The following is a 26,346-nucleotide window of genomic DNA, read 5'->3' as shown; positions in this document are numbered from 1 at the left end:
GCAGAGTGGTTAGATTTCTGGCCTTGGAATCAGGATGAGGTGGGTTTCAGCTCCATCTCTGACATTTAGGTGTCTGACCACTGGCAAGTCAAGTCACTTAACCTCTTTGTGACTCAGGCAACAAATTATAGGTTGTGTTCTGGAGATGAAAAAAAGTTCCCCCCCCCCCGCCCCGTGAAATCTTGGGCCCTTGATTGTACCCTAAGCCTCACCCAGCAAGCCAGCTCTCCCTGAGCTGTGCCCCAGACTCCAAAAACTACCCCTCCCTTCTCCTGAAATCCAAATCAGAATTACTATGCCTTTCAGCCTAAGCCCTCATTCATTCCCTGCTCCCAGGTCCCCTGTGAGTTCTGTTGAAAGCAATCTGATTAAATCTTAAGGTGTGAATGAGGCAAAGGATGGTTACCTTTTAAAAGGGCCAATTCTGTAATTGGTGGGATTTGATACCAACAAAAGTAATCCATTTCCAGCCTTGTGAGAGAATTATTTTAAAGGGATTAAGAAGTTATTTGGGAGGCAAAGGCTCCTTAAGCCCCATTGCCCAGGCCTAGTATCTCTCTATTGTAAGGTGGTCCTGGTAAACATGGAAACCTAGGGAAGAGAGAAGAATACACCAATTAGCAGAAAGGTAAAGAAGCTTAAGAGCCAAGGAGAACCTTTATTTGAGAGAGTAGAAAGGGGTCAGGCATCTCTGGTTTCAAATAAATTACTCTGCTCTTGTCTTTCTGCCTCTTTTACTTTTTGAAAATTAAATTAAATGTATTTCCATTAAAGTAATTGCCTCTTTTTCAAATAGTAGAAAATATTATGTCTCTTTGCTACCCTAGACCCCTTTGGCATGTTTTTTAACCTTGTTTGCACAGAGGAGTGGCTCCCTCCCAAGTTCCTTGGCTAGAGAATGCCTTCCATGAGAGTTCTCGATAAATATTCCTACTTTTCTCCTGGAAGACCTTTATGATGGAGTTTATGAGGAACCCTGTGACATTCATATTTGCATAGGGGGCAATTCTTTAAAGGCCAGAAGTTAGTGAAGGTACTTGCTTATATTTCAAGTCAATTCACTCTTTGTGGGTGGGGGGAGGTAAAAAGAAGGAACCTTTTCCTTAGTGGATGAGAAGAGCTCCTATTTACATTTCAAGGATCCTAGCTCTGGATCTAGCCCCCCCCCCCCCCCATGGAAGAGACTTCAGATTCATCTAATTCAACTCCTTCATTTTACAGAAGAGGAAACTGAGGCCCAGGAAGGGAAGAGTCACATGCAGGATCCTAGGGCTAGAACTGGGATAGCTCTCCAAGGCTATCAAGTCTAACCCCCTCATTTGAACAGATGAGGAAACTGAGAGCCGTAAAGATTAAATGACTTTCCAAAGGACCCACAGAGTGTAAAAATTGTATAAAGTCAAGTTTCATGCCCAGTTCTTGTGATTACAAATCCAGGGCTATTTCCACTTGCCCTACTCCCCCCAGCCATTAAGTATTATCATTCTTCTTGTTTTGCAGATGAGGCAGCTAAGACTCAGAGAGGGAAAGTGAATTTCCGAAGGTCACACAGCTCAAAGGCAAAGCTGGGACTAGATCCAGGGAGGCCTTTTGGCTCCTGATCTAGTCCTTCTTCCACCATCCCCCCCTCCATATCTGCCCCCTTCTAAGGTTGCCAGTAGGTGAGAAAAGGCCACTAGTCAAGCCTCAAGAAGTTTCTGACTTAAACTAAAGGAGGAGAGATTTCACTAGCTAGAATTTAAGCGGGACCATGGTAGATAGAGAGCCAGCCTGGGAGGCAGGAAAACTTGGGTTCGAATTCTGCCTCTGATATTAGCAGTGTAACCTTGAGCAAATCTCTCCCGCTCTCTGGGTCTCAGTTTCTTCTGCTATAAAATGAGGGGTCAGACTAGATAGTAGGCCTCAGAGGGCCCTTCCAGCTCTAGATCTAGAATCCTACAAGTGACCTTGGACAAGTCCCTTCCCCTGCTTGATCCTCAGTTTCCCTCTCTGTAAAATGGGGGAATTGGACTAGATCTAGGCCTCTGAGGCGCCTTCCAGCTCTAGATCTGGGAGCCTAGGACCTAAGTCTGTGATCCTGTGCTAGCAAATGCAGGGTGATACGACTCTTCCTTCAACACTTGGAGTGTCTGCAGTGTGGTTACTGTGGTCCTTAGGTGCCCCTTCCATCTCTGGAGCTCACATCCCTTCTACTTAGGCAAAGGTCTTGCTGGGACAAGAAATCTGTTACCCTACAGGCAAACACTGAGGTTCTTCCTGAGCTTGGCTGCTGTCCTAGGACAGCGTGGGCCGAGATGGACTCCAAGCCTTCCTGGCTTGGGAGAAACTGACCAAATTTGTCCTCTCTTTCATAGCCTTCCTGAACCCAGAGTCATCTCCATGCTACTATTTGGCATCAGAAATAGGCTATTATTGTTGTTGTAGTAACCTGTGTGCCCTTGGGCAAGTCCTTTCCCCTGTCTAGGGCCTCAGTTTCCTCATCTATAAAGTGAAGGGGGTTGGACTTAGTGGCCTCTGAGGTCCCTCCTAGCTCTAGAGTTCAGATCCCATGTATGACCCTGGGCAAGTCCCTTCCCCTCTCTGGGACTCAGTTTCCTCATCTATAAAGTGAAGGGGGTTGGACTTAGTGGCCTCTGAGGTCCCTCCCAGCTCTAGACCTAGGGTCTTATGTGTGACCCTGGGCAAGTCCATTCCCCTCTCTGGGCCTCAGTTTCTTCATCTGTAAAGTGAGCAAAGTCAGACTTTATGGCCTCTAATGTCCCTCCTAGTTCTTGATCTGGGATGCTATATGGGACCTTGGACGAGTCCCTTCCCATCCTGGGCCTCAGTTTCCCCTTTTGTAAAATGATGGAGGTAAGAGCACGGGCCCTGGAGTCAGGAGGACTTGAGTTCAAATCCGGCCTCAGACACTTGATACTTACTAGCTGTGTGACCCTGGGCAAGTCACTTAACCCCAATTGCCTCACCAAAAAAACAAAAAAAAATGATGGAGGTGGATTGGGGGCCTCTGAGGTCCCTTGCAGCTCTAGATCTGAGATTCGTCAGTAGTCCCATTGCTAATCCTAGCTTATGTTTGTATAGCCCTCTTAACTTTTCAAAGTCCTTTCCACTGCCTTGGTGACGGTCCCAAAGTAGAGGAGAATGCTTGGCCATTGTTTATCTTGCCTTTGTAGGTTCCTCCTGCTGTTCATGGATGACCTGGGTTACGTTTCCCAGTGGAGCGCAATCATGGCTGGAAGTCTCGCTGGCACGGTGGCCACCATTGTCACCTACCCGACTGATGTCATCAAAACGCGATTGATTATGCAGAACCTGCTGAAACCCTCTTACACAGGAATCTCCCATGCATTCTGTACCATTTATCGCCAGGAAGGCTTTCTGGCTCTTTACCGAGGAATTTCCCTCACTGTTATAGGTAAGCTGGAAGAGAAACTCTTGGACTCTGTCTTATTATGCAGAAGGTCCACCAGAAAATAGTATTTTATAGAGGAAAGAACACCCAGAGCATTGGCTTCTAATCCTGGCTCTACCACTAATTAGTTGTGTGACCTTGGGCAGTCTCTTTCCCTTTTCTGGGCCTCAGTTTCCCACAAACTCTAAAAATGACTAAATGATCTGTAAGGTACCTTTTAACTCTGTCATTCCATGACATTGGGGAGGTAGCATGGTACAGTGGAAAAAAACCACTGTCTCTGGAGTCAGAGGATCTGGGTTCAGATTCTACTGAGTGCTTGTGTGACCTCAGGCAAGTTACTTAACCTCCCAAGGCCTCAGTGTCCTCATTTTTAAAATGAAGGGCTTGGGCTAGCTGGCCTCTCAACTCCAGTGTCCTTATGTGCAAAATGGAGCCAATAATAGCACCTATCTCAGAGGATTGTTGGGAGGGCCAAATAAACAAATCTATATGCAGCACTTGGCAAATTTTAAAGCCCCGTAGAAATATGAGCTATTACTAAGTTATTTCACCTCCTCCGGGGCTTCAGTTTCCCTCTCTGTAAAATGAGTGGGTTGGCCTGGATGGTACCTGAGGTCCCTTCTAGCTCTAGATCCATCATTGAGTGAACTTCTAGTATCTAAGACCCTAAGACCCTCTAGGTCCCCAAATGCGGTCCTTTGATGGAATCCCCACCCCTGGTCTAAGATTTGGCCTTCCCCCCTCACCCCAGCCATTGTGGCAGCGTGTGTCCATGTCCTCATTTTAAAAGGCCGTGAATCTCAGATGTGACTGGTTTTCCTTACTTCTTCCTTAGCTAGAGTAGATCAATTGTTTCCCACTGTCATTTTTCAGGGGTCTAATTTGAATTCCACTCTGCCTTCCTCCCCCAGAGCACTGCTCTTCTACTTGGCTTCCTCCAGGTTGTTGTTTTTATCTTTTTTTTAAAATTAATTAATTTATTTTTAGCTTTCAACATTCACTTTTAAAAGATTTGGAATTCCAAATTTTCCCCCCTCCCCAAAACAGCAAGCAGTCTCATATAGGCTATACATGTACAATCATATTAAACACATTTCCACATTGGTCGTGTTATGAAAGACGAATCAGAACAAAAGGGAAAAAACATGAAAAAGAAAAAAAAAAGAGCAAAGAGTATGCTTCAATCTGCATTCAGACTCCATAGTTCCTTCTCTGGATGTGGATAGCATTTTCCATCATGTGTCCTTTGAAATTGTCTTAGATCATTAAGAATCAATTAAAAAACTACTTGAAATAGTGAACAACTTTAGCAAAGTTGCAGAATATAAGATAAACCCCTATAAATCATCGGCATTTCTATGTGTTACTAACACAGCCCAGCAGCAAGAGATAGAAAGAGAAATTCCATGTAAAATAATGGTAGTTTTTTTTTTCTTTAAGCCGATTTTTGTTTGTCCCTCAGCTCACCTGCCTCTCTCCCTGACCTTACCATGTAGGTGCTCTCCCATTCTCGGCTGGCTCTTTCCTAGTCTACGTGAACCTGCATCGCATCTGGAATGGCCCCCGAGATCGGTTTTCCCCACTCCAGAACTTTGCCAACAGCTGCCTTGCTGCTGGGGTTGCCCAGACAATCTCCTATCCTTTCGACACAGTGAAGAGAAAGATGCAGGTAAAGGGGTGGGAGGGAGTCTTAGTACATGGGTTCCAACCCCTGAAGATGCTGGCTTCTGAGGTCATGTTTGCCCTAGAAGAAAGAAGACCTGGTATTAATCCAAATTATTTCAAAGCAGCTTGGGTCCAAATGGGTCGATTTTCTAGTAAGGTCCTCTTTGCATTTTTTACACATCCTCTCTACCAAAGCGTTTCTTACCCTAACATCCTAGGATAGATTTGGGGGACCTCTGAACTTAGACGGGGAAAAAAAATGACATCTTTATTTTCACTAACGGCAAACTGAAATTTAGTGTTTCCTTCAAATGTGAACATAGTTATTGGACCTGCTGCTAGATCGAAGGTGATTGCAGTCTTCCCATCTGTAGTCGGTACTTCAATCTACTTATTTTCTTTGTTAGCCTACATATTTTACACCTTTAATTAAAAACATTATTCTGAGAAGGGTTCCATAGGCTTTGTCATAGGGGTCCAGGTCACAGAAAAAGGTTAAGAACTCCAGGTCTCCAAGTGATAGATTGGCAGGAAGGGGTCTCGAGTCATTGGCACAGGCTAAAAGAGGCCAGGACAGAGCAGAAACCTCTGCCTCATTTCCACAGTCATCCATCTCTCTCCTCCCTGGCCTCCTTCACAGTCGGGGGTGGGGCTGCCAGTGGCAGGAGGAATTGGGCCTACTGGACTTTGTGTGGTTTCTGAGCTGTTGTTGGAGACATAGGCTTGCTGCTGCCACCACCTGGAGAAGCAGTGTCCCTCCACAACACAATGGCTTTCCTTGAAATTGTACTGGAGGCCCCGCCTCAGTTACCTCATTGCCTGAATGTATGGCTTTAGGTCATTGTGCCCCCCCCCCCAAATTCATCAATCTCTTGTCAGCTTTCTGATGGTGAGCCCCTCTCCCCACATAGCTAGGCTGGGTCTTAAGCAACAGACAGAGGGTTCATTGTCAGCCTGTACCCAAAGGTACACTAGATAAAGGGCTAGATTTGAAATCAGGACCTGGGTTTGAATCTCAGCTCTGCGGCTTGCTACCTGTGAGACCTTAAACAAGTCCACTCCCCTCCCTGGGCCTCAGTCTCCTCCTCTGTAAAATGAGGGCATACCCTCCAGCTTTAAATCTAGGACCCTATGTGTGTGACCTTAGACAAATCACCTTACTTCCCCTGGGCAGCTAGATGGAGTGGATGGAGTGTTGGACCTGGAGTCAGGAAGTTCTGAGTTCAGGTCCTGCCTCAGATACTTAGTAGCTGTGTGAACCTCAGCAAGTTTCTTACTGTCTCTGTTTTCTCATGTGTAAAATGAGGATAATACTAGATCATGGGGTTGTTCTTGAGAATCAAATGAAATAGCATGTGAAGTGCTTTGCAAACCTTAAAGCTCTATTATAAATGCTAAGTCTTATCATTATCATTAGCAACATCATGGTTATCATGATTTTCTCCTCTGTAAAATAAGGGGGTTGGACTCATTTGCCTCTGAGGGCATTTCCAGCTCTAGGATCCTATGTGTGACCTTGGGCAGGTCATTTTCCCTCCTTTGGCTTCAACTTCCTCTTCTGTAAAACGAGCAGCTTAGAGTAGACCACCTACGAAGTTCCTTTGAGCTCTGAGTCTCCAGGCCTTCCCAGCTTGGCAAGAACTAGCATAGTTGGCACTGGCTTGGTGTAGCCTTGGAGAAGGCCAGTGGGCACAGAGGAGGATGCCAGTGGAGGGCAAACCAAATTAGACTTGAAGTGCAATAGGGGAATTCGCCCTATGCAGAAGGGCCCTGCCATAAAGTGAAGGAACCTTTGGGAGTATGAATCATCATTTCCTGATGTTTTGAAAGTTTGAGTTTCCATAGTGGGCAGAAACAGACTTTACATTTGCAGGTTGGTGGAGTTATTAAGCACTAGCTGAGAAGAAATGCAGAACTGGGTCATGGGAAAGCCCTGCCACAGTGACAAGGATTTTGCCTCAGTTTCCCATCATTGATGTTTTCTTCAGAGTCCTGAGGTTGAGCTAAATTAGCCAAATGGGAACTGTTGTTATTTGGGATGGGACTATACCTGTGATTTCATGCAATGAGGAACTCCTGGGTGAGGACACTTCCTCTACCAATTTATGACTTAGGGTCTTAAAGAGTTTTCCCAGGACATTGGAGGGGAAGGTTGAGGGGGTGTGGTTAACACATCCAGTCGTGGCAGACAGGACTTGAACCCAGGTCTTCATGGTTCCTAGGCTGGCTCTCTATCCACCAGCCGCTCTTATTTTCCTCACAGTCCTTTCTTACTTCTCCATGGTCCAGCTCCTAACCTCATCGTTCAATCCATACTGCTCTCTCTGAAGTTACCAGTGACCTTTACTGCCCATTCAAATGGCCTTTTCTCAGTCCTCATCCTTCTTGACCTCCTTGCAGCCTTTGGCACTGCTGATCACCCTCATCTCTTTGATACTCTCTTCTCTCTAGGTTTTTGTGTCCTTACCATGTCCTAATTCTCTTCCTCCCTACCTGACTGCTCCTGTTCAGGCTCCTTTGCTGGTCTAGGTCACACCCAATAACAGTGGGTATTGCTCAGGGCTCTGTCCTGGGCCCTCTGCTCTTCTCCCTTTATACTATTGCTATTGCTGATGCCATCAGTTTCCATGGATTCAATTATCATCTCTATGCTGATAGTTCTCAAACCTGCCTATCCAGCCCTAAGCTTTCTGCTGACCTCTAGTCTTGAATCTCCAACTGTCTATTGGGCATCTCAGATCAGATGACTCATAGACATCTTAAACTCATCATGTACAAAACCAAACTCATTATCTCACCCTTCCTCCAAACCTCTCCCACTTCAAACTTTTCTATCATTGGCAAGGGTACCACCATCCTCCCAGGTTCCCAACCAAGGTATCGTTCCTGACTCCTCCCTGTCTCTCACCCCTATATCCAATTTGTTACCAAATTCTATCAATTCCACCTTGGCAATATCTTTCAAATATTCCCCCTTTTCTTCTCGGACACTGCCACTACCCTGGGCAGGCCTCATCACCTCATACCTGGCCTGTCATCTTCCCCAGCCTGCTCCCATCCCCCACCTTTTCAATCTTACATCTTACTCCCCTATGAGAACTCTTCCTTCCGTTCAGTGACCCTGGCCTCTGGACCATTCCTCACAGTGGATAGTCCATCTCCTGACTGGGCCTTTTCCCTGGCTGCCCCCCATGCCTGGAACACTCTCCTTCCTCATCTCTGCCCCCTGGCTTCCTTCAAGTCCCAGCTAAAATCCCACCTTCTGCAGGAAGCCTTCCCTAATCCTTAGTTCTGTTGCTTTCCTTCTATTGATTATCACCACTTTATCATATAGATGGATATTATACACACATACATATGTGTATGTGTGTATTTGGGTGTGTATACATATATCTTGTTTGTATGCTGGTTCCATGTTGCTGTCCCTGTTAGACTGTGAGCTCCTCAAGAACAGAGACTGTCTTGTCTGGCTGTTTTGTTTGTTTGCCTGGTTTTAGAAGGATATAATAGTCCAGGTCTCCAGGGACGGCCCCAAAGTCTCTTTAGAGCTGGACAGGACACATCTGGAACACATTTTCTGAAATCACAACTGAGGTCAGACAGGCAGTGGGAAGCCTGAAGGTGTCCTGTCTTCTTCCAGATGCCCCAAGGTCATCTGGGAATCACGATCTTCCCCTTTCTCATCCCCTGACCCCCGCTTCCACCTGCTCTGTTCCTTCTCGGCAGCCCTGGCCGCTTGATCCAGAGAATGCTCTGCAGGTGGTAGAGAGCCATTGGCTATGGCAGATAACATCTGCTAGAGTATGCTGTCCTACTGCTCTGACCTGAGCAGTGAGTGGCAGCCATGAGACAGGCCTGCTCCTTTTTTTTTTTTTTAAAGAATAAAGGTAGAGTGGGGTATTATATTATTACAGCCTTTATTCAATCTTGTCAGTTCTGGGCCAAATAGTTTTGCCGTTTGTCAAGTGTGGGCATTAGCTCTCAGTAAATGCTTGTTAAATGAGGAGAAAATTGCATTTATCCATACAGTTTCCTGAGGGACTTAACCATTTGTTCATCGTTTTCATTCCCAACTAAAATCCCTTCTTTTGCTGGAAACCTTGCCCAGCCCCTCTTAATGCCAGTGCCTTCCCTCTGCTAATTATTTCCTATGTATCTTGTATGTAACTTGCTTTGTTTAGATTTGTTTGCATATGGTCTGCCTCATTAGATTGTGAGCTCTTTGAGAGCAAGGGTTGTCTTTTGCCTATTTTTGTATCCCCAGTGCTTAGCATAGCGCCTGACACATAGTAAGGGCTTAGTAAATGTATATTGATTGATTAATCCAAAGATATCATTCCCCTTTCCCCTCCCCAGAGTTTCCTGCATTTGTCATTTGGAGGGCACCTGGATTGCACTAACTGAATGAGATGGCTTTGGTTTTTTAGATCCATGAGGCCCCATCAGACGGGCAAGATGGCAAAGCAGAGCTGAAGCTTTTTAGGGAGTTACAGGGACATCCCAAGGAGTTATCATCCACATTTCATGGGAGTTGTCCTTTTCCCTCTCCCTCACAGAGAATCTTCCCTTATAGCAAAGAATAAAAAAGAAGGGGAAAACAGTTGAGTAAAACTAATCAATACATCAAAAATATCTATATTCCTTACCCATAGCACTCCACCTCTGCAAAGAAGAGAGAGAGGGGCCTTCCCATATATCTTCTTTGGGGCCAAATTTGGTCAGTACAGTTTCCCAGCATTCAGTTTCAGTTGTTTGGTTCTTGTCCTTTCCATTGACATTCTTAGTTATTGTGTATGTTGTTTTTCTAGTCCTGCTGACTTCACTCTGCATCAGTTCATATAAATCTCTCAGTGCTTCTCTGTTCTTTATAGTCATTGTATTTTAGAGTACAGTAATAGTCCATTACATTCATGTATCACAATTTGTTTAGCCATTCCCCCCAAAGAGTAAGTCTTAACATCCTCTAGGTCACTACCATTATTTAGATGCTCTGTCCTATAATTGGAATAAAGAAGTACTAGTTGCTAGGGGGTACAGTGGATAGAGCACAGAACTTGAAATAAGGAAGACCTGGGTTCAGATCCTGCCTCAGAAACTTAATAGCTGTGTTAACCTTGAGCAAGTCACTTAGTCTCTGTTTGCCTAAACTTCCTCAGCTGTAAAATGAGGATAATAATAGCACTTACTTCCCAGAGTTGTGAGGATAAAACGAAAGAATATGTATAAAAGGGGCATCTAGGTGGCTCAGCAGATACAGCACCGGCCCTAGAGTCAGGAGGACCCGAGTTCAAATCCAGCCATAGACACTTGACACTTACTAGCTGTGTGACCCTGGGCAAGTCACTTAACCCCGTTGCCTAGCCAAAAGAAAAAAAAAACCCAAAGAATATGTATAAAAAGCTTTGTAAATCTTAAGCTCCCATACAAATGCTAGCTACTATGATTTCCTCCGGGGGGGGTTGTTGTTTCTAAAGAATGTAAACAAAACAAAGACCTTTAAACAGAAACATTCAAATAAATGCCAAATTATGCTAGTACTTTAAATCTCATTCCAATTTATTTATGTCCGAGAGAGAATTCCACTGTACCTACAGAATATGACCTCATCAAATAGGAATAGGAACAATATAGATCCTGTGATTGACTCTTTTTTAAATTAATTTATTTTGAATTATCAACAATCACTTCCATAAGCTTTTATAATACTTGTGTGTGTGTGTGTGTGTGTGTGTGTGTGTGTGTGTGTGTTTTTGTGGTGAGGCAGTTGGGGTTAAGTGACTTGCCCAGAGTCACACAGCTAGTGAGTGTTATGTGTTTGAGGCCGGATTTGAACTCAGGTCCTTCTGACTCCAGGGCTGGTGCTCTATCCACTGCGCTACCTAGCTGCCCCTCATAAGCTTTTGAGTTTTAAATTTTTCTCTCCCTTCCTTCCCACCTCTCTCACCCCAAGATGGCATGAAATCTGATATAGGCTATACATATACATTCCTATTAAATGTGTTTTCATATTAGTGATGTTGTAAGTAAGAATTAGAACCAATAGGAGGAACCACCAGAAAGAGGAAACAAAACACAACAGAAAAAAAAATAGCAAATAGTATGTTGCAATCTATATTTAAACTCCATAGTTCTTTCTCTGGATGTGGATAGCATCTTCCATCATGAGTCTTTTGGAGATGTCTTAGATCCTTGCATTGCTGAGAAGATCCAAGTCTGTCAAAGTTAGTCATCACACAACGTGGCTGTTACCGTGTACAACGTTCTCCTGGTTCTCCTCACTTCATTCAGCGTCAGACCATACAAGTCTTTCAGGTTTTTCTGAAATCTGCCTGCTCATCATTTCTTATGGAACATTACATCCATATACCACAACTTGCTCAGCCATTCCCCAATTGATGGGCATTCTCTCAATTTCCAATTCTTTGCTACTACAAAAAGAGCTGCTATAAATATTTTTGTACATGTGGGTCCTTTTCCCATTTGTATGATCTCTTTGGGATACAGCCCTAGAAGTGCTATTGCTGGGTCAAAGGGTATGCACATTTTTATAGCCCTTTGGGCATAGTTCCAAATTGCTCTCCAAAATGGTTGGATCATTTCACAACTCCACCAATGATGCATTAGTGTTCCAATTTTCCCAGATCTTCTCCAACATTTATCATTTTCCTGTTTGGTCATGTTGGCCAATCTGATAGGTGTGATGTGGTACCTCAGAGTTGTTTTGATTTGCATTTCTCTAATCAATAGTGATTTAGAGCATTTTTTCATGTGACTATAGATGGCTTTAATTTCTTTATCTGAGAACTGCCTGTTCATATCCTTTGACCATTTATCAATTGGGGAATGATTGACTCTTAATAAGGCATCTTGGCATAGTGGATAAAGAGCTGGCCTAGGAATTGGGAAGACCTGAATTTGAGTCCCACTTCTGACACATATTGACTGTGTGACCCTGTGAAAGTCACCTAACCTCTTACTGCCCTAGGCCAGTGGTGTCTAACTCAAATAGAAATGGGGCCACTAACCTGTGCCTAAGGATCCCTGTGGGCTACATATTAACTTAGAATGCCACCTATGAACATTATCTATGTTTCATTGTATTTATTTGATTAAATATTGCCCAGTTACATTTTAATCTGGTTCTAGATGTACTTGGAAGTGTTCTGAGCTCAACACCTCTGCTCTAGTCGGCTAAGTCCAGAAGTTGCAGAGAAGGTACCAACCTGCCTTGGTAGAAGGAGTTCCCAGTCTGAAAAGTTATTTTTGTATAATAAATGGATACAAATAAATTTGTATAATAAATGGAAATGTCTACTGTACAGACAGTATATTATTAGAACATTAATCAAGGCCTTACTCTTGGCAGTTAATGAATTTAATGCATTTGTATAGCAGCTTAAGGTATGGAGTCAAATCTAGGCTCTGTCACTATCTGTGTGACCTTGGACAGTATTTTTTTGCAGTTCAAAGCATTTAATTAAAATATACTAACAAGTCAACACTAATCACCTGCTGTATTCAAGGAATCCACATTTCAGCAGGCATAAATAACAGTATCCAAGTAAGTATATATAAAGTCATTGCAGAGCAATGCAAAAGAATTTTAGAAGGGAGACAAACTGACAGACTTGGTGAATCAGCAGAGACCCTGTGCAAAAGGAAGCTGGGACCTTCTCCCGAGGCTGAGATGAGGAGGGACCTTTGATCCCCGAGACAAGGGAATCACAAAGGTTAGAGATGGAGTGTTGTATAGGGAAGACCCAACAAGCCAGCGTAAGAGAAAGCCATTTAACTTTCTTGGCCTTATTTTCCGTTACTGACCAGGTCAGGGTTTGGATTAGATAACATCAAAGGGCCCTTCCTGTTTTAAATCTATGACTCTGTGAGGGGAAGAACCACCAGAAAGATAAAAAGTGCTTTTAAGTTTGGGTGAAGCATTGCTCTTTTTGGTCACTAGATGGCGCTGATGTAAATGTAAAAGAAGTGAGGTCAAAATGTGATTTTCTAGAAAGATCTCAACCTGTGATGGGATGGGCCCTTGAACTGGTTTCTAATAAACCAACAAGCATTTATTAAATATGCATTGTGTGCCAAATCTCACGTAACCTGTTTGAGCTTCCTGTTGAGGAGAGGGTGAGGAGGGGAGAGCACTGGAGTCAGATCTAGGAAGAAGAAACCTGGCTCTTCCTCTTGACGCCTGTGTGACCTTGGCTTTTCTGGGCACAGTTTCCTCAGCTGTGAAAAGACGGGATTGGGCCAGGCTGTCTCTCACGTCTGTCCCAGCTATGGGAAAAGCTACGAAAGAATAAGGGTTGTGTGAGATTTGTGTGAATCTTTTGGTCCTAAAAAGAGCTAAAAAGGCAGTATGGTTCAGTAGAATGAGCCCTGCATAGAGAATCAGAGGCCCCGAGGTCAAGTCCGAGCTCCGACACTTACTACGTGTGTGACCTTGAGCAAGTCACTTCCCCTTTGTGGGCCTGAGTTTCCCCCTCTGTAAATGAAGGGGGTTGGACTAGAGGACTTCTGAAGGTCCTTCCAGCTCTAGATCTATGATTCTAAGTGTGACCCTTTGCAGATCATTTCTCCTCCTCTGTAAAATGGGAGTTTGGGCTGGATGGCCTCTAGAGTCCTTGGAAGCTTTGGATCTTGTACTCTGATTGGTCATGTTCTGGGCTAGGGGCAGTGTTTTTAGATTGGCTTTTCAGGGTGTGCAGTTTTCAGAGCACTCATGGCATCAGTGTCCGTCATCCTTTAGCTAATGAGGGGAAGGGATTATCCTTCAAAGTTCAGTTTCTATTGACTTTGAAGAGATAATCCATCTCAGTTATGAAGCACTGAGTGTCCAGTGTGTCTTTGGTAGCATGTGAATCCCCTCCATCTTCCCCCTTGCCTAAGCCTGTTTCTGTTTCCAACTGTGGTCTTTAATCAGCCACAGAAAGGGAGGAAAGCTGGCCCAGGTAATACCAAACCCAGCTGGAAATGTTCCAGGCAGTCATGACAATAACCCTAGGCCTTGCTTTGGTGATCCAAGCTTCCTTTTGTCTTCCTCTCTGCCCCTCCACAGCTGCTTCTGCTGGAGAGCCTAGGCTTAAAGTACGCATGCGTGTGCTCCTGCTTTTGGCAGCCTCTCCGGAAGCTAGGGGAGGAAGACAGCTCAGTCCACCGTGGTTGGTCAGGGTGGGCCCTGGGAGAAAGGAGGAAGAGGACCAGGCAGTACCTGCAATGGTGTTGTATGAGGCTCCCACCAACCAAAACCAGCCTTTCAGGGACCTCCTGCCAGGGCCTGGAATTCCCATCATTAAAGGCCTTTTAGTGATACCTGCATTTCTAATCAAAACATTTGACCCCTGAGGGAACCAAGCAACTCCTAGTGGGAATCAGGGTTCGAAGAAGCAGCATTGATACAGTGGAATCAGGAAGGCCTGGGTTCACAGTATCATAGATTTAGAGTTGGGAGGGGCCTGATCTGACCCCTTCATTGGACAGATAAGGAAACTGAGGCCCAGGGTCATGCACTGGATCCTAGATCTAGAGCTGCAGGGGACCTTAGAAGCCATCTAACCTAACCTCCCCATTTTACAGAGGAGCAAATTGAGGCAAGTTGCCTTTCCCAGGGTCACACAGCTAGTAAGTATCCAAGCTGGGATTTGAACCCATGTCTCTGTGACTCCAAGTCCAGTGTCCTATCCATTAGGCCATGCTGCCTCTGAACCGAGCTGTGTGGCCTTGGGCAAATTGCTTAACCCCCCTGAGCTTCTGTTTCCTCATCTGTCAAATGAAGGGGTAAATGGCCATCCTTTCCAGCTTTAAATCTTAGGATTAAGATACAGGATGGTCAGTTTGGGGCTGGGAATTTTTTTGTTGAGGAGAGAAAGGGGGTTAATAGAGGTTCTAGAACACTACCCTGGCCCAGTAGAATGCCAGAGTAGGTATTCCTGGGAGTTGGCCCTAGGTCACTGTGTGTCTGAGCGCTGAGCATGCTGGGAGGCAATGAGAGGTGTTGAAAACAGTGGCTGCACTGTGTCAGGGCCAGCCTTGGCCTGCTCCTCAGTTTTGTCTAAGATCAGCTGTGGTCACCCATATTAGGTCATGGAGTTTCATATAATAGAAGTGAAATATGCAATATCTCCTTGATTTACTGTTTAGAAGATCTGAGATCTGGAACTAGAAGGGACCTAAGAGATCAATGAGTCCAAGCCCCACTTTTTACATAGGGGGAAACTGAGGCAGATAGAGGTTTAAGTAAGTGACTTGCCCAGGGTCACATAGCTAAGAAGTGCCTGAGGTCGGATTTGAACTCAAGTCCTGTGCTCTATCCATTACACCACACTGCCTGGTTCCATTAAGATTCACAGGCTAAATGCAGTCAAAATAAGTGTTTGAACTGAGGACAAAAAAAACCGAAAGCCTGAAGGCAGTGTTCCAAGTGGTGCCACTGACTGAATACAAAGCAAATTCTTTGTGAATCAGAACTGAACAAAGGGCCTAGTGTGTTATGAATGGGGATGCCCAGCCTGGCCCAGTGTAGACTGGATGCAGCTCCTGGCTCATCTTGCTGAATGAATAATAATCCCTCTCTTTGGGGTATAGTGTCTTGCCATCTACAAAATGCTTTGAATATACTGTCTCATTTTTAGCCTTGCCAAAATCCCATGAGGTAGATAGGGGAGGGCCTCTTCTCACTAGTTTATAGATGAGGAGGCCGGCACCTAGAAGAGTGGGGAATGTCGGGCCCTGAACACTCCTGGTGAATGGCTAATGGAGTCATGGCTAGAATGCAGGCCTCCTCATTCCCAGCCTGCCCTTCTTTCCTCTACATCCTACATTTGCCTCAGTTCTTATGTTCTCAGAGGGCTCAGCCAGCCGCTCCCCTGGTAATCCTGCTTGCAAAGGCAATGTCTTCCTTGGCCTTTTTTTGCCAGCCTTCCAGCTTTTCCCCCGCTCTCTCTGACTGCTTCTCGAGTATCACTCAGGTGACCCATGGTGCTCATCCTCACACTTAAACTCCTTCCTCATCTTGAGCTTCTTAAGACCAGGGATTGTTGCTTTGTCTTTGGAGCCCCAGTGCCTACCACAGTGTTTGGCACACAGTAAGCACTTAATAAACAATCACTGATTGATTGACTTTCCTTGTTTCTGTTAATAGCACCACCATGGTCCCAGTTACCCACATTTAAAACCCTCTCTAATGCCTGCCACACCCTGGGCTCTGCTGTGTGGCATCTGACTTCGTTACTTTGTAGTTCTTCTGCATAATTGACCAGGTATGGAGGATCAGAGAATCCTAGATCTCAGGTTGAGAGAAACTTCAGAGGCCTAGAACAAGTCCAACCCCTGCATTTTACAGAGAGGGAAACTGAGGCCCAGGGCAGAGAAGTAACTTAACCAAAATCACACATATTGGATCCCAGATCTAGAACTAGAAGGTATCTTAGAAGCCATCTAGTCCAGAGGGGGAAACTGAGGCTCAGGGGAGGGGTAGTGACTCACCCAGGGTCACACATAGCCTCCTAGATCTAGAACTGGAAGGGACCTCAGAGGCCATCAAGTCTAACCCCCTCCTTTTACAGAGGGGGAAATTGAGGCCGAGAGGGGACGAGACCTGCCCAGAGACACACAGCTGGTGTCTAAGGCAGGATTTGAAGTTAGTCCCTTCCTTGTCCAGTCCCATAAGGAATAAGATCCATGCAGTGACTTTATTAGGCCACTACATGGTATTCATTCATTCATATATTCTCAATTATTCATCCATTTAATGAGCATGGATTGCAAGAATGCCACCTTTTCAGCAACTAAGTTTAAAAAGTTTGCATCTTTTTTTTATCCACTACTTTAAAGTTAGGTTTTTCCTTAGGATTTTGGGGAAACAAACCTGTGAATCCATCGGTGTGTGGCAACTCTCAGGAGAGTCCCTCCCCTGATGCAAGTTGCCACCTGCTGAGCCACTTTTCTTAGACAGTGTCTCTCGAGTTGACAAAGTAGTGCAGTTGATTCTCCCAGCAGCCCTGTCTTCAAATCTTCCCCTCAAAGCCTCTCCTCTTCCTCCATTCCTCATTACTGTGGAGGGCACAGAGGCCTTTCAGTTACCTGGGCTGGAAGCCTAAGTGTCATTCTTGACTCCCCCCATAGCTGGTTCCTTGTTACTTCCTGCATCTCTCCAAGATGCCCCCTTCTCTCCTCTGACACTGCCCCCACTCTGGTCCAGACCCTCATCACCTCTCCCCTCGTCTGTTGTAGTAATAGGCTGCCAGGAAGTGGAGGGGGCTGGGATGGGGGGCCTGCCTGCCTCAAGTCTCTCCCCACTCTAATCTACCTTCCACTCAGCTGTCAAATTGATCTTCTAACTCTCAGGTCTCACCATGTCAACTTCTCTACCTTCAGTAAACTCCAGTGCTCACTATCATTTTCAAAATTAATTTAAAAACCTTCTGGAGATAGCTTGCTTGATGGTCCCTCGTAATCTGGCCCCCTCTACCTTCCCGGCCTTCTCCCTCCTTGCTTCCCTCCATGTCCTCAGAGATCCAGAGACACTGGTCCCCTTGTTCTTCCTCCTTCTCTGGACTCCGGGCATTTCCTCGTCTTCGTTTCTTGGCTTCCTTCAGGTCTCAGGCCTCCTTAAGCTTGCCGCCTTTCCTCTTAGACTACCTCTGCTTTCTTCTGTCGGTAGCTTGTTTGTATACATATTGTCTCCTCCTTAAGAGCTGAGACCGTCTTTTGACTGTGTCTCCAGCACTTAGCACAGTGTCTGGCACATGGTAAGGACTTAATAAATGCCCATTGACTTAACATCAGTAGGGCAAGTGTTATCATCCCCATTTTACAGATGAGCAGGCTGAGACTCAGAGAAGTCAACTTGTTAGAGATCCCACAGTGGCTAGGCCACATTTGAACTCTTCTTCTTCTTGAAATCTTCTGTCAGTCCAGTATTCTGTGCTCCAGGCCAACACCCTCTTTCCTCCAAATGCCCCATATTTTTCCACCTTAGTGCATTTACTCAACTTGGTCTCCCTTCTTAGAATGCTCCCAGTCTTAACCTATTGAAATCCTACCATCAACTGTAACCACCTCTTTCTCCAGGAAGCCTTCCCTGAATACCCCTGTCCCTTCCCCACCAGCCCTTCTTTGTATCCCCATAGGAGCTGCTTTTCTTGGGTCACGTCACATTCTGCCTCACAGTAGATTTGTTTGTGCACATGCTTTATTTAGTGCCATTACTAGATGGGTAGCAGTAGTAGAATACAGAGACTCAGATTGGTCACTTGTGCTCCGTTTATCTTCTGAAAATATTGTGACTGACAAGCTACTCTCATGTCTGTCGTCTCCTGCTCCCAGAGCACAGACTAGCCAACAGGACATTTCCAACTGAGATAAGCACAGAAATGGAAAGTACGTTGGTGAGGGGAACGGATCAATGGACTGGAAGTTCAGAGAATCCTCCATCTGGAGTTGACAGGGCCTCTGAGGCCATGGAGTCCAATACCCTCCTGTTACTGAGAGGGAAACTGAGGCTAGAGAGCTGAAGTGACTGGTGTGAGATCGCCCATAGGCGCCTAAGCCTAGAGCTGGCAAGGCCCCCAGAGGCCATGGAGTCCAACCCCTTCCTGTTCCTGAGAGGGAAACTGAGGCCTGGAGAGCTGAAGTGACTGGTGTGAGATCGTCCATAGGCGCCTAAACCTAGAGCTGGCAAGGCCCCCAGAGGCCATGGAGTCCAACCCCTTCCTGTTACTGAGCAGGGGAAACTGAGGGCTCAGGGAAGGGAAGGGACTTGTCCAAGGTCACACAGAGATATAGAACTGCAAGGGATCTCAGAGGCCACTTAATCTTCCCCTATCCCTTAGCAGTGGAGAACCCCAAGGCCAGGGAGGTAAGGCAGCTTGCTCAGAGTCACACAGATAGTGAGCATCATAGGTGGGGTTTGAAGCCAGATTCTCTTGATTCCAGAGGCAGGATGTTGTGTGGCCTTACAGAGAACACAGGTGAAAGGAAGCCTCAATCATGGAGACTGGCAGCTAAGTGCTGGAGGACTTGAGAAGTATAATCCCTCTGCAAGCAGGGGCCTGCTTTTGGATAGGAAATAGTTAAAAGGACTGTGTGAGTGGAGGTAGAACAGAGCTTGCTGTGTTGGCAGCTTCAGGTCGGGGGGGCCCCCTGGATGGGAGGAGGAGCACCACACCACAAGTCACTGCTTTTTCAGCCCCCCAGACCTGTGGCCAGCAAAGCCCAGGAGTGGAGCGGAGAGGGAATGACCTTCCCGGGGCCTCCCGAGCTCCTGCAGGGGAGGACAGCCCAGTGAGTGAGAGCAGATTCAAATTTGGAAGTGTGTTTGCCAGGGTAGGTTAAACAGAGGCCCTAGTTTTCAGCTCAGCTCAAAACACCAGGGCAGCCAAAGACTGTTTTTCTTTCTTTAAAAAGAAATGGCTCAATACATTTCATTTTCACACAAACCCCAAGTAAAGCCCTGGGCTTGGAGCAAGTGGAATTGCTTTTCCCAGCTGAATCATTCTCATTCTCTTCAGCAGTGAAGGCAGCAGTGGCTATTGATCACATTGTCAAACACTCTGCAGATGTAAATTCATCCTTTCATGTCAGACACTTGGCTTTAGTTGGTACATCAAATGAGCTTCGCCAAGGAGACTTCCAGCTGCACAAACTCTCTGAGCTTAGGAACAGAATTTATCATCTGTGGCGTCTTCATTTCTCTCTTCATGTTTGGGCTCCTGGTAAGCAACACAATTGTTGAACGAGACATAAGCAACGAGCACCATAGAAACAACACTAACATGGCCCTTCTTCACATCAGTGTGCTTTTTATAATCCCTAGCCTAACTTCTCTGAAAGGCTCCCATAATTCCACAGAGGGGAGGGGGGCAGAATCTTGCATCATTATCCAGGCTCCCCCTTCTTGCTCTGATTTGACCTTAAAGCTGCTTCTAAGTGGCAGTGAAACTAAGGTTTCAGATGGTGCATTTGACCCCATCTTGCCACCTTGGAGCCCAGAGAACGTCTTTCAAATTGTTAACCTAGAGGGTAGCTAGGTGGCGCAGTAGATAGAGTTCCAGCCTTGGAGTCAGGAGGACCTGAGTTCAAATCCAACCTCAGAGACTTGACCCTTACTAGCTGTGTGACCCTGGGCAAGTCACTTAACCCCATTGCCTAGCCAAAAAAAGAAAAAAGAAAACCCCAAATTGTTAACGTGGCCTTGCACCCTCTGTCTGTCTGTCTGTCTCTCTCTCTCACTCTCTCTCAGCTGTGGGCACAACTGGGGACTGACATTTGGGCACTCCTTCTCTGAGGGACTCTCAGGGTAATGGAGAAATAAGGCAACCTTGAACTCAAGGCTGTTTCTAAAAGGAAGCCCAGGCTTCCTTTCCTCTGCATAGAAGCATTTTCATTGCGGAAGAAAGGGAAAGTACTTTCTGAGGCAAGCTATTCCTGGGGGATGTGGGGCTGACCTCTTGGCTTAGTAAGTCAGGAACAATTGGAGTCATGATAGAAGACGCCTGTTCATCAGCAAGGCCAGCATGCCTTTGTAGAAAAGAGAAAATAAATAAATAATACTCCAGGCCGGGTGTCCGTCACTGCAGAGCCACTCCTTCCTTCCCGCAACCCAAGTATCACAGCATTAATTGGAAAGCACTCTCATTTTTGTCTTCCAATTCCCAGAATTCCTGGGACATAATAAAGTATAGAGATGGGAGATAGAGGATCATGTGTAAGAAATAGAGAAGGTCAGCGTGACTGGATCATAGAGTGTATGTATTGGGGTCAGAGGAGTAATGTCCAGTGAGGCTGGAAAGGTAGGTTGGGGCCAGGGTGTGAAAGGTTTTGAAAGCCAGAGGAGTTGATATTTGGTCCTAGAGTTAATAGGGAGCTACTGAAGTTGATAGAGTAGGGAGGGAGCATGGTCAGACGCATACTTTAGGAAGATCACTGGCAGCGGAGTGGAGGCAGGGAGACCCACCAGAAGTCCAGTAGTAGTCTTGGTGAGAGGTGATGTGGGCCTCTGTGAGGAGAGAGAAGAGGTCAGGTAGGAGAGATGCTATGGGAAATGAAACACAAAGTCTGGCAATTAATTGGCTTTGGGGGAGGGGTGGAGAGAATGAGAAGTCAAAGGTAATACTGAGGTTACAGACCCAAGAGACTGGTCAGACAGGTACAGGATAACAAGAACAGGCCATCCTGCTGAAGGCTAATTAACAATCAGTCTTGTTAAGTTTAGAATTTTTAAAAATTGAAAACAAAATGAAAACAAAACAGAACTATTGAAATTATCCTCCAGAGTCTAGACTGTTGGCTGAGTGGACTGAGGGCTCAGACTATTGACATGCCTTTTGGTGGCCTAGGTACAAAACCTCCAGGTCACAAGAAGTCACCTATCTCTACTCTCAGGCTTCTGACTGGCAGACCATCATGGTCAATGCAGAGGCAAGGAGGGCGCAGCCAGCCTGATCAGTGCTGTATCCTTGAATGAAGGACCTCTCCTTGTTCCGTCCTTTGCCTTCCCCTGTATTACTAAGTAAACCTCCTTCTGTTAAATAGCCGAGAAATTCCCACTCAATCAGCAAGATTTATTAAGTGCCTGGGGAGAGAAGAGGAACTTAAAGATTACCCTGCCCCTTTCTTCCACATAGACCAGCCTAGCCTATTTGATCCCCAGCTAAGCAATAACAGCATCAGCGATGGCGGGGGAGCCGCTTCACCCACCCTCAAGCCAAAGCAAACTTACAGCTGCTATGTCCTGCCCTCGTTGCGTTGGGGAGGTCTGTGGACAGCAATGGGCATCTTGAGGAACCTCTGAGTTGTCATTCTTGTCATTATCTTGGTCATCTTGTCTTTGTCAGGGGGTGTGTGTGTGTGTGTGTGTATGCAGTTCCATCTTTGCTTCCCCCAGAACCCAGCAAGATTCACTTCAACAATTTAACAACAATAAAAATGAGATAGTCCCTGCCCTCAAGGAGTTTACATTCTACCAAGGGGGAATCAATCAGTAAGCATTTCATGCAGCAGCTGCTCTGTGCCAGGCACTGCTGAGCCCTGAATATACAAAGACAAAAACCAAAGTCATCCTGGCCTGCAACAAGCTTCTATTCTAGGGGGCTGTACTCAGATAAGCAAACACAGAACAGTACATCATTCCATTTGGACCATAGGATGTCCAATCAAAGTTAGAGCTGCCGGCCCCTTGAAAAAAATCCCACCAGTGGGGATGACTTGGAGCCTTCTTTTATTGGGCAATGCAAATCCGTTTGCCCTTTCTACTATGCACATGAGCTTCTCTGTGTATCATGGTCCTTAGAGACTCCAGCCACCACTGACTCTTTGGCACTGGGGGAGGCAGTTTTGAATCCTTCTTTAGAGCAGCTCTAAAGGGGAGGTAAAGACCCAGTACCATGTTCTTCATTTACATTACTCAGAGATAGGGATTTTTTGAGGAACAAGGTCTACAGTGACTATAACTTGGTAACATCCTACCAAAGAAGGAAAGTTGAAGTCTCCATCCCAATGCATGAGACAGAATACACAAGCTTTTTTAGTTCCTTTGCAGTGAAGTGGGTACTCAGATCGGGCTCTTAAGATGATTGAGTAGCCATAGGGGCATGCAACAGAGTTCATTAGGACTTGGTTGGGTTGGTGGCAGTGAGTATCACCAGGACCTAGGCCTGCAGAGGTGCCAGTTGCAGCAAAGGACTTTTAGCTGGGGCATTGCCGTGCTGGGAGCTAATGAAATTGACTAGTTGTCAGTCACTGCAGCTACTGACCTCCATGACAGTGTCCCAGTGTGCCTTCTGGAGCTGACAGAGTGCATTTGGCTACAGGTCCCCAGGGGCCTCTGGCAGGCTCTTAGTTCCTAGACCTGGTGATGGTCTCCTGCTGCATGTGCCCTCTAGTTTGAGGGATGTACCTTTCTTTAGATACTCTGTAATATATAATGTGTGTGGTAAAAGTCATCAGCAGTGCTTTTCCAGTAGCCCTCTGTCGTAAGGAAGAAAGCATACCTGAATCTGGAGGCAGGGAACCTGGGTTGAAATCCTAGCTCTATCATTTACTGCCTATGTGACCTTGGGCAAATTACTTCTCTCCAGGCCTCAGTTTCCTCCTATAAAATGAATTAGAGAGCCTCTGAGGTACTTTTTTGGCTCTAAACCTAGGATCTTATGTGTGACCTTGGGCAAGTTTCTTCCCCTGCTGGGCCTCACTTTCACACTTTGTCAAATGAAGGGGCTGGACTCTGAGGTCCCTGCCAGCTCTAGAGCTATTCTCTGAGCCCATGAATAAGGCATGGTTGCAATGGGGGCACATGTGATATCCCCAAAGGAGAAAAAGCAGTATCACATCGAGCATGGCATTAGTCAGGGCGCCCTGCACATCTCAGCTCATGTGAACATGAACTTGTCTCCAGAAATCTCCCAATGCATGTTGTTTTGGATTCTTTGCTGGCCCTCATCAGTAAAATGCTACCAGCAAGCTCAGGAAATTTCACTAAATGGATTCCATCATCCCTGTAGGTCTCCAGCTTCCCCATCTCTGGGCCCAGGGAAAGGAAGCGACAGGCCAAGATTGAGGGGCAGCCCAGAGGTCAAAGGGCTCCCTCAACTTATTCTTCTCTAGGACATTGTGTAATGTTAGGTAGCTGAAGACAAAGGGCCCCTAATCTCCAAATGCTAGAGGTGTCAGGTCAGGTTGCTATGGGGGGGGGGGGCCTGGAAATCACTCTTACTATTTATCTCTCCCATTCTCTACCTTTTGAGGAACATGGGACCAGACCTCTGATTTCCTTGGTATGAGGAACTCTTAGTGAGGAAATGCCATCCACCAGTGTAGGTAGCACCCAGGCCATTGCTTTGTCACTTAGAGTCTCTGAGAGCTGTCTAAGGCACTGAGGAGGTTGTTGACTTGCCCAGGGTAATAGAGCTAATATATGTCAGAGGCAGGATTTGAACCCAATTCAGAGGACAAATTGTTATCCACTGTGCTTCTGAATTCTCTGCCTATTTGCTACTAAATTATTTTTGCTGGTCAGATTCCTTGGGGACTTAGAATTGGAAGTGACGCCCCTTTCCTCAGGCCTCATCAAAATTGACGGGAGGCAGTGAGGATGCCAGGCCCTCTTTGCAAGGCAAGTTCACTGGCTTTTCTGCATTTCCTCCCAGGCCTTTCAATGTACAACTTGGTCCTTCAAGATACAGGACTGGAAAGCCCCCAGAGGCCCCAGTTGGGTTATTATGAGAGCTAAATGAAATAATATATGTAAAGCTCTTTGCAGACTTTAAAGCCCCATAAAAGTATCAGCTCTGTTATATTATATATTGCTGTTATGTGTTCCCTGACCCCACGTTGGAAAGGATCTTTCTTTTTCTCCTTTCACATCCCTCTGTGTCCTTCTTAGGCTCTGATCCTATCTCGCACTGCCATTGTTGTATGATACTAACTCACATTTGTGTTGTACTTTGAGTGATTTTCTCCCAACAACCCTGTGAGGCAGGTGGTGCAAGTGTCATCCCCATTTTACAGATGAGAAAACTGAGGTTCAGGGTGGTTAAGTGACTTGCCAATAGTCCTATAGCCAGTACATGTCAACATAGGGATTTGAACCCAGGTCTTCTTTCCACTATGCCGTGCTGCCTGGCTTCATTGGATGCTAAGCTCCCCGAGGGGAAGGACCAAATCTTAATTATCTCTTTATCTCTCCCACTGCCTAGCTCAAAGCTGGCACTTAATAGCTGTTGAATGTGTGGGTTATGATCTATGTTCCCTTTCCATTCCAACCTCCCCAGTCCCTGAGCAGCAATTGTAACAGGGTGTATGGGGCCCCCTTGCTGTTCCTAGATGCTGCTGGAGTGTGACTAATTCTGGGAAGGATAGCATGCAGCTGGTGGGAATGCCTCCCCTGCTGAGGAAAGTTGCTTACTTAGAGCAGCCATGTACTAATAACCTCATTCCAAGCCATGTTTTTGCCAGCTGAGAATAAAACAATTCTTTGGGGCCTAATTGGAGCCAAAAAACTCAGGGGCCATGTGCTTCACATGACATGGGGAAGGCGCCTTTACTCCCAGCTAATACGTAGGGCTGGCATTTTAAGGAATTTGCCTGCAAGTGAAAAGCCTTAATTCCTCATGTGCATCCAGCCATACTCACCACCAAACACTCAATGAAGCTGTTTTCTCCTTCATCTGAAGTTCCCTCCAGAGATACAGACTGCATGCAGCCCATCCGTGACTGCCCATTTATGTGACTCTTGTCCATGTCTGCCGAAATATGGGCCACAGGAAGGCCTTTGGACAACCTCCCTTGACTTCTGCTGACATGCAGAGGGTGCCAGTGGACCACCCTGGCCATTAACCCATCATCCCTTGGCATGCAACCCACTTTTTTTAATATAATTTTCTTCAGAGGTCTCATTGGGTGTAAGTTCCAGCCTATTCACACACACACACACACACACACACACACACACACACACACACTCACACTCACACATATACACACACACACTCCCCCATGAATCTCTCCATTGCCCTCTGTGGGAGATTCATTTTCACTTCACAGACTGTTGTGTTCTATGTCTCACAGCCATATAAACAGCAATGGTAGAATGCTACAACTGGACCATGGGTAACCATTGGCACTATGGAATCCTAGAGCTAGCAGAGACTCTAGAGATCATTAATTCCAACCTCTTTATTTTACAGAGGAGGAAGCTGAGGCCCAGGAAAGGGTCCTAGATCTAGAACTGGAAGTGATCTTAGAGTCCATGCAGTCCATCCCCTCATTTTACAGAGAGGGAAACTGAGGCCCAGAGAAGGGAAGTGACTTGTCCAAGGTCACACAGCTAATAGCTCAGACAAGCTTCAAACTCAGGTCTTCCTGATTCCAAATCCAGCACTCTAACCACTACACCAGAGGTTCCAGCAGATGCCGGCAAACATGAAGCCCAAACCAGATTAAAATATAATTGGAAAACATTTAACAAAATCAATAAAAATATAATACAACATAGGTAATGTTATTTTGTGGTTTTCTAAGTCAATATGCAGCCCATGGGGCTCTGTTTTATTTGGATTTGATGCCTATAGGATGCCTTGGTCTTCAAGATTTGTCCCATGTGAGACTTCTGGACAAGATGACTACCTGACTGGGAGAGAGATCTCACAGCTTCTACAGATCTACTCCAAGAAACCCTGAAGTTCACAGCAGACCAAATAATGATCAAGAAATACAGTAAGAAGCTATAGTAAATTACTTTTTCCACCCCAGAATTGCACAAA

General features: G+C 45.8%; 1 protein-coding gene across 2 annotated transcripts in view; it reads left to right on the top strand.

The window, feature by feature from the left end:
• Positions 1 to 26,346, top strand: part of SLC25A43 (solute carrier family 25 member 43) — a 51,872-nt gene that overhangs the window by 7,590 nt on the left and 17,936 nt on the right. For both annotated transcript variants that reach the window (XM_020975121.2, XM_020975120.2), the window contains exons 2-3: positions 3,174 to 3,415; positions 4,912 to 5,084. In XM_020975121.2, the coding sequence (XP_020830780.1) occupies positions 3,174 to 3,415; positions 4,912 to 5,084 (415 nt within the window). The remainder of the gene's footprint in view (positions 1 to 3,173; positions 3,416 to 4,911; positions 5,085 to 26,346) is intronic.

Source organism: Phascolarctos cinereus, unplaced genomic scaffold (genome assembly GCF_003287225.1).
Source record: "Phascolarctos cinereus isolate Bilbo 61053 unplaced genomic scaffold, phaCin_HiC Scaffold_8;HRSCAF=390, whole genome shotgun sequence".
NCBI lineage: Eukaryota > Metazoa > Chordata > Mammalia > Diprotodontia > Phascolarctidae > Phascolarctos > Phascolarctos cinereus.
This window is presented reverse-complemented; position numbering and strand designations above follow the sequence as displayed.